Genomic DNA, 7,572 nt, shown 5'->3' with positions numbered 1-7,572 from the left:
GGGGCACGGTGCCCGGCGGGGAAATGGGCACCAGCAGTTCGCTCCGGGGCTCCTCTGGGGACAGGGTGCTGTTGGCCCGTGGCACGCTGGCCTTGCCCGCCTTCTTCTGCTCCTGCTCCCTCTCCAGGCAGAGCTTCTCCTGCTGCTCATTCTCCTCTGAAAGAGAAACACCCACAGTGAGCAATGGCGCTTCCCTGACCTTCCCTGAGAGCAGCCTACAACCAGCACGGGGCAGGATCCTTAAGTTAAAATACCCTGGGTTTTATACTATCCCGAGTGAACCCCAGCTCAATGGACACTGCACTGATACAAACACATCAGGGCACCTCTCTGCTGCTGTGGATTTTAATCGAGCTCTTAAACTTGGCTTTGATGTGTGTATGTTCCTATATGTTTTCAGAACACCAGACAAAGTAAATGAAATCTGTGTGGCCCGACTAGCAAAATAAACCTCATCAAATGCAATCCAGGGCTCTGGCTTTAATTGCGTGAACATGGCACAAACAAAATTTATTTATACAAGTCATGTGGCGCCAGTGGCCCTGGCATCTAGACATTGCGCAGCCTTAATCAAATATCTCCAAACCCACCATCCGTGAGGCTCAGCAGATCCCGCTCCTGACAACCTCTGAGGAGCTGCAAAGAAAGGTGGTGCAGCAACCTCTGCACAGTAATATACAAATATCTGGAAAATAAAACCTTAATTTATCAAGGGAGGGATTAGGGGAAGGACATGGACAGTTGGGTGTTCTGTTGTATACAGTCACCAAAATCAGGTAATTCAGAGGAAGCTCTAAGAAACATCCCAACAGAGCCTCTCCCAGGAGAAGCTCTGGCTTGATTGAAACACTGAAGTCAGAATGTGTATTTAGGAAATTAGAGAGAAGAGCATGTATGCCACCTGGAATGACCAGGTTATATTCAATCCCCCAGTGATCCTCAAGACAATCTGTACTGACATAAGGGAAAACGGCCCCACCAGGCATAGAGCTGCCCAGCCCTTGCCACCCCGGAGGGGCCACTACCAGGATACTTTCTAACCCATCTTTTGAGTTTGAGGGGTATGGTGCAAAAACTACAGAGAGCAAAAAAGGCAACAAAACTCTCACTCCCGATTCTGAATGCCCTTTGGTACGTGTGACCACACAGCAACACCGACCCAGATCCAGTTGACACAATTTCCTGAAGTTCAGCTGCAGCAGCAGCGCAAACACAGCCCAGCCTCCCCTGGAGAGCATGAGCCAGGTCAAGCAGCCAGCTGCCAAGGTAAACACGGTCCTGAACCCACACCTGGAGAAACCACCCTCTGGAGCAAGCTCTAGCACTGGGGCTGCAGCCCCAGCCTCTGACCCGGCAGCACTCACAAAAGCACCATGTGAAATTCTGTCATCAGGAAGGGTTTCACATCCATACAGCACTCTTCCCAGGGCTGCCCGAGACTCAAATCCACAGTTTGCATTCAACTTCTGCAGCACAAGTAGGGTGAGTGAGCAAAAGATCTGACTGACTCCAAAAAGGAGGGAGGTTGCTTAAGCAGCAGTTGAACCTTAAAGCTGCATTTCTCTATATTTTCTCAAAATATTTCAGGGTATTATCAACAGTTCCTTAAAGGAAGAAGCAAAGCAGTGCAAGGTGGCAAAAACCCCATCAGGAATCCCATGATGCAAACACAAATCTCAGCTACCAACAATTTCGGAGTGGTTCGGTTCAACGACATTAATAACTAATAAAGAAAAGCCCTTTGTCTGCAGATCTTTTGCTCCACTTTGCTGCTGGTTCGCAGCCAGAGCCAATGCAATGGCCCTGGCACAGGGTGCATGAGGAAACCCAGCCCCGAGGACCTGCTGACTCATGGTGCTCCCTGAGCACGTCCTGCCTTGGGGACAGAGAGCGGCCGCAGGCTGACCGGCACCGCTGGCCAGGCACACACAGAGCAAAGCTGCCACCCAGACCTCCAGCTGCACCGAGACGGAGAGAGTGAGCAGCAAAGGAGTCACTAGTGGGAAGCTGTGGCAGTGCCCGGTGAGGACAGCAGGACCTGCTGGGCTGCTGGAGGTGACACGGCCACAGCGGAGCAGAGCTCCCAGCCAGGACACCCGAGATCTGCACCCAGGGCAGTGCGGGAGCAGGAGCCAGCCTGGAACTCCTGCAACCAGCTACACTTGTGGGGAAGGGAGAGAACAGCCAAGCAAGGTTAGAGCAGGCATTACTGATCACAAGTATTTATGTAAATGTCTCTGGAAGCAGGTGCAGCCCTCAGGCTGCTGACAACCTGCCAGCAAGGCCTTTGGTGTTGCTCCCTCGAGCTAAAGAGTTTATTTCAATGATTTTTTTTGCCAAGATCTAACACTGAAGAGCCACTGTCCTCTTGGGTCTGAGTTACCCACAGGCAGAAAGGACCCATGCTCCCAGCCCCAGCAAAAGGACTGGAGGGCCCTGAGCCACCTCTCTGGACAGAAACCCTCCCACTGGGTGGTGAAGGTCTGTCTCCTGCTCGCTTTGCAGTCACACCCTGCACACAAACCAAAGATCTCTTTGAAGAAAGCCCCCCCCAAGCTCTATGTTTTCTCATATGAAGGAGGCTCACCCAGGTTTGGTCACAGATACAGATCAAGGAGGGGTGATCAGAGCAGAACGTGCTGTGTGACACATGCCAGACACATGCAAGGCTCATTCCCTCCCTTGTGGCACACTCAGCACAGGATCTCCTGCAAGCCCATACACAGAAAGCAGCCAAGGCTCAGAGCATCCCCTTGGCGAAGAGGATAGCTGAATCCAAAGGTGCACCTCAAAATTATGCGTAATTTCCACTCATTCCTCACACTCTTAACAAGGGGACTAAGGACAGAACAAACCATGGGAGTGAACCAGTCCTGAGAACCCCCAGGGGATCTGAACCGAGCCCAAGGGGATCTGAACCATGAGGGGTCCTGGAATCCCACCCTGCCCACACCATCCCACTTGCCAGCACGTTCACATGGTGAGAGCAGGCACCTCAGGTCCCTGGCCACACCACCCAGGCAGTGACAGCAACATGGGCAGCCATGGGACAGAACAGCAAATCCTGTCCTGGGAGGACACAGAAACAGGGTCAGCACCCCTGACCACTGGCCTGGTGCTATTTAGGGCCTCAATGGTCTGAGTACACAGCACCAGGCACTCTTTGTTACCTAATAATCTGCTGTGTTTAAATATATCTCACCCCTTTTGGCTGCCCTGGAAATGCCACCCATCTGTCAGAGCCCTGCTGCCAGGCCAGCCAGGAGCAGTGGGCAGAGCCCTCGGGCTGGCAGTGGGGCCTGCCATGGCCCCAGCCTCCCGGAGCCATGCTGGAGGAGCAGGCTCTGAGGGATGCCAGGGCCCTTTGAGTGCTCCTACCTCTCACTAGGGACACCATCAGTACCCAGAGTTTATCAACAGCGTGTGCCTTGCATAGCCAAGCATCCCACCTCTGTGGTGCTCAGTGGAGAACATCTCTCACTCCATGAACAGTGAGGCAGTTCTGTGATGTTGTTTTCTGAAGGGTCTGAAGTGTTTTTCTGAATCATTCAATGCTTCTGGGAACTTATCCTGCATACCTTGAACTGCTACAGGCCTGGAGAGGAGTGCCTTGGGTGTCACTCGCTCTGGATACGCAGCAGTGTCGCCCACAGGAGTCACTGCAGGCTCCTACCAGGAAAGTGCGGGGTACTGATGAGTCTCCAGGTATTTACTACTCCGAAGGCTGCCCTGGGGGGGGAAAAGTCATGCCAAGAGGAAGGGCAGGCTGGAGCCTGGAGGTTGGATAGTGTTTCTGCAAGTTCCTGGCTCTGCAGGGGAGAACCAGGAAGGGGGCGATAAGAACAGTCAGCAGAACTGGAGCCCAGCAAAGCTCAGCATCAGCCAAGCAAGCTCTGAGTCACAGCAAATGCTGCTGACACCAGAGGCTGCAGCACACAGCCACGGGCACTTCCAGGCCTAGGAACAAGCCTACAGGACTGAGAACCCTTTAAAATCAGGACGCTTTTCTGACTCCCGAATTTTGGTTGACAACAGCACAAGCCCCACTTTTCTCTCCCATCTTAGCTAAAACTTGGCAGTTTGGTGCCCAGCCCTTGGCACGGTTGTTTCTCCACCAGTGCCATGGCAGACCCAAGACATGGCACTGCTTCCCAAAGCCCTCTGGGCTCCTGGCCATGCCCCCAGTGTGGAGCTGGCTGCCAGGCACCTGGTGACACTTCCTCAGGGCCACTGGCCACTGCTGCTCCCATGCTGCGTTCACACTGCAGCCTGACCCCAAACGGGCCCACTCCTCCCCACACACACTGGGCCTCATGAGCACCTCAAACACCAACCGAACTGCATTTCAGGAGCACACTGTTCACAAAGGAGCCTAAAATGCTTCAGGATTAGAGCTCAGAAGTTCACAATACACTACAGAGAAGCAAGAGCTAGGCCAGCGTAGCTGAGGTCAGCTTCAGGGGTTCAGAGACCCCCACTCCTACCTGAGACCCTCCCTGCCGAGCGATCTTGCTGCACTGCCACTGCTGTCACATGCTCACACCTCATCTGCACACTGGGTCACCATTCACTGCTAACAACTACAATATTCAGGTCTCCACTTTCTCAACCAGAAGAACAATCAACAATAACTAAATAAATACCTGGCAGACATTTCTAAAAACAGCTTCTCCGGTCTCTACAGATAATTTACATTTACAATAGCTTTAATAAGCTATTCCAGTGCTTAAATGAAACCCTGAATCAGCTCTAGAGTAATTTTAGCTGCATTTTAGTTACAACTAACTCTTTGTGGACAGAAGAAAGAAATAAAGGGTGAGGATTTAGCAGCACTACAAAGGAAAACAGATCAAGATTGCTAAAAAAACAAAACCATCGTGGAGAGTCTCATCTCTACAGAAAGCCCAGGACCATCATGTCACCAGGATGCCAAGCGTGCCACTGCCACAGCTGCAGCATCGCACCTTGGCGGGCCGGAGGGATGCACAGCTCCTGTTGTACCTCTCCGTGGTGTTTGGGATGAAGTGCAGGAAAGCACTGGCTCTGACAGGCCACGTGGGCACCAACAGCACATGCTGACCCTGCTCCACCATCCAAGGAGCTGCACCTGGGCAGCCAAGCAGGTGAGCTGTCCTACACAGGATGGGCCTGTGCTTTTCCACCAGGCATCAGCGTTTTTAAGACACAGGGAGACAAAGTAACGCACTCTGATGAAAAGCATGTATTTCTGTCACCTGAACAGCTTCTGTGTCACAGTTCAGAGCAAGAAGTGCCATGGCTGACAGGCAGGACCCAACCCACCCGCTCCCACGCACATGAGGGCACTGCTGTCCCTGCTTCTAGCCCAGGGACAGAGGCACACACTGCGGGAACAGTGAACCATGACATGCCTTAAATGTACAGGTTGGAAAAGTACAGTAAACATGAACTGACTTAATAAACAGTAATATAAACAGACTGTGTATCCTTAAAACAGACTAAAAAGCCTAAAGATATGCCCTCAGAAGAAACTCTGAGACCCCACTTCATCCACTGCTGGCAAGTGGCTCTGCAGGCTGCCTTGAGTCTACAGCTCGTGTGTTACACAGCCAGCAAGGGAGCACAGACAGGTGAAATGAGTTCAGTGAGTCATGGCAAAACTGGATCTGGCAGATAACAGCCAGCCTGTTAGGTAAGCATGTTTGCTCCAGGTAACATTCCTCGATCCTGTGACGAGAACAAGGGCTCACTGCTGCACCTTCAGCCCAGGGCTGCACCAGGCCTTGCTTCCACAGGCTGCTCACTCTAGTCAGCTTTCTTCTCAAGGAAATGAATGGAAATGTGCAGATTACCCTTTACTGGCTGCACCAAGGCAGTTCTCCCTGGAATCCCACGACAGTTATCCTTGCCACCCCCGAGATTCAGACACTGTGCTGTGTCACAGAGCGAGGCCCTTTCTGAAGTCAAAGTCTAACTGTCACTATGGCACCGTTGTCCTCAGGACTGCAGTGCAGCTCTCCTGGAAGCCTCCGGAAACAGATAAACTCACACTGTGTGTTGGGAGGTGCTTTAACCTTCCCTGACAGAAACCCAGGTGGGTGTGCTGCCTGTGGCAGCCAGCGAGGCCGAGGCTGAGCCACACAGCACCCTGGTGAGACAGAAGCCAGTGGTGGGCAAACAGCCCCATGAGGTTTCTGGAGATGCACCCCAACATTATACTGACGAGATCTGTTGAAAGACAACAGTGAGAGATCACACAGAGCACAGCACGGAGCCACTGCCCAGCCATGGGCGTGGGGTCTGAGCAGGTTCTCCTCCGCACCCACTGGCACAGGGAAGGTGGCACCACAGCCAAAGGAAACCTTCCTGGCCACTACACACCATTATCACTCCCAGGCAATTCAGCGTGCCCAAATGGCAGGTAGGTGAGATGGAAAAGCCCAAAACTGTGCTTGCTGCAGGTCACTGCCTGTGCTGGCACCACTCAGGAAAGGAACGGTGTAAATGAACTGTGCAGCATTGAGAGAGCAGCAAACACAAGATGAGCATCTATGGGAAAAACCCTAGGAAAACAAGTATCAGTTACTTGCAATTATAAAGAAATTTGTTTTTCTTAGATCATGGAACATTCCTGGGTTAATCTAAATTCAAAGAAATCAGCACCCTCTAATTCAAGTCAAATGTCTCTGGAGCTTGCACACAACAGAGAGAAAAAGATTTGAAAGGAGATGACCCCAGACTGAGAGTCTGGGCCCATGTAAACGAGTGTTACACGCCTGGGAGGCACATGCTTACAGCAAGAGGGTTACAGCAGCAGCAGGGACTGCTGTCAGCTGCAGACCCAGCAGCCCTTGGATGAGTTCAGTATATATTTTTTAATGCTGTTCCCAAAATGGATTGATTTTCAGGCCATACTGGACCCCTGGAGCTCCACAGTGTAACTGGGGGTATAACAGACCATAACACTTTGCAGAACACAAGATTTCAAGGGGGAGGAGAGGAAGAACACAAGGCAAAGAAACCAACTCAGTCTTACTGCTCTTACTTATTGCTTCCTTGTGCTTCCCAGCTGTTCCTTTGCTTGTGCTCTCCCCTGAAATCTTCCTGCCACCCAAAGGTCACTGCAGGGCTCCTCCCTCCCGTGCCAGAGTCTTCCTGGTGTTCAGACTTCCCTGAAGTGGCCACGTTTGCACTGACGCTGCTGGCCCTACACCCAGCCCAGCCCTCATGTGTCTGTGCCCCCCAGCAGCACCCAGAGCCCGGGGCATGCTCATGGTGGCTTTGTGTAACACCCCCACACATCCCCGTGAGCTGCTCCTGGAGCTAAGAAGCCTGCAGGGTGTCTTTTCTTTGCTGTGTTACCCTGCCCATATACCCTGCTCAGCAGTAATTCCTGCCTCAGAAGCTGTCCAGCACAAGAAGGCAGGTCCCTCCTCCTCCTCTGTAACTCAGAGCACAGCTTGTCGGACCCATTCACAAGATGCTCCCACAGCGCGGGGCCGTGGGATGGCAGCGGGATGGCAGCGGGAGCTGTCTCCCAGCAGCAGGAGACAAACCCAGACCTGCAGAGGTCGAGCCCCGGGCGTTTTACTG

The 7,572-nt window shown here is 52.5% G+C and overlaps 1 protein-coding gene across 1 annotated transcript in view; it reads right to left on the bottom strand.

Annotated features, from left to right (window-relative positions):
* The window catches only part of MNT (MAX network transcriptional repressor), a 23,089-nt gene extending 18,839 nt beyond the window's left edge, over window positions 1-4,250 (bottom strand). The window contains 2 exon segments of the mRNA XM_031059767.1: window positions 1-156; window positions 4,208-4,250. The exon segment at window positions 1-156 is cut by the window's left edge and continues 79 nt beyond it. Of these exon segments, the coding sequence (XP_030915627.1) occupies window positions 1-156; window positions 4,208-4,250 (199 nt within the window).
* Window positions 4,251-7,572: the final 3,322 nt, after the last annotated feature.

Source organism: Geospiza fortis, unplaced genomic scaffold (assembly GCF_000277835.1).
Source record: "Geospiza fortis unplaced genomic scaffold, GeoFor_1.0 scaffold538, whole genome shotgun sequence".
Taxonomy (NCBI): Eukaryota; Metazoa; Chordata; class Aves; order Passeriformes; family Thraupidae; genus Geospiza; species Geospiza fortis.
The sequence above is the reverse complement of the archived record's forward strand: the minus strand, read 5'-3'. Positions and strand labels throughout refer to the sequence as shown.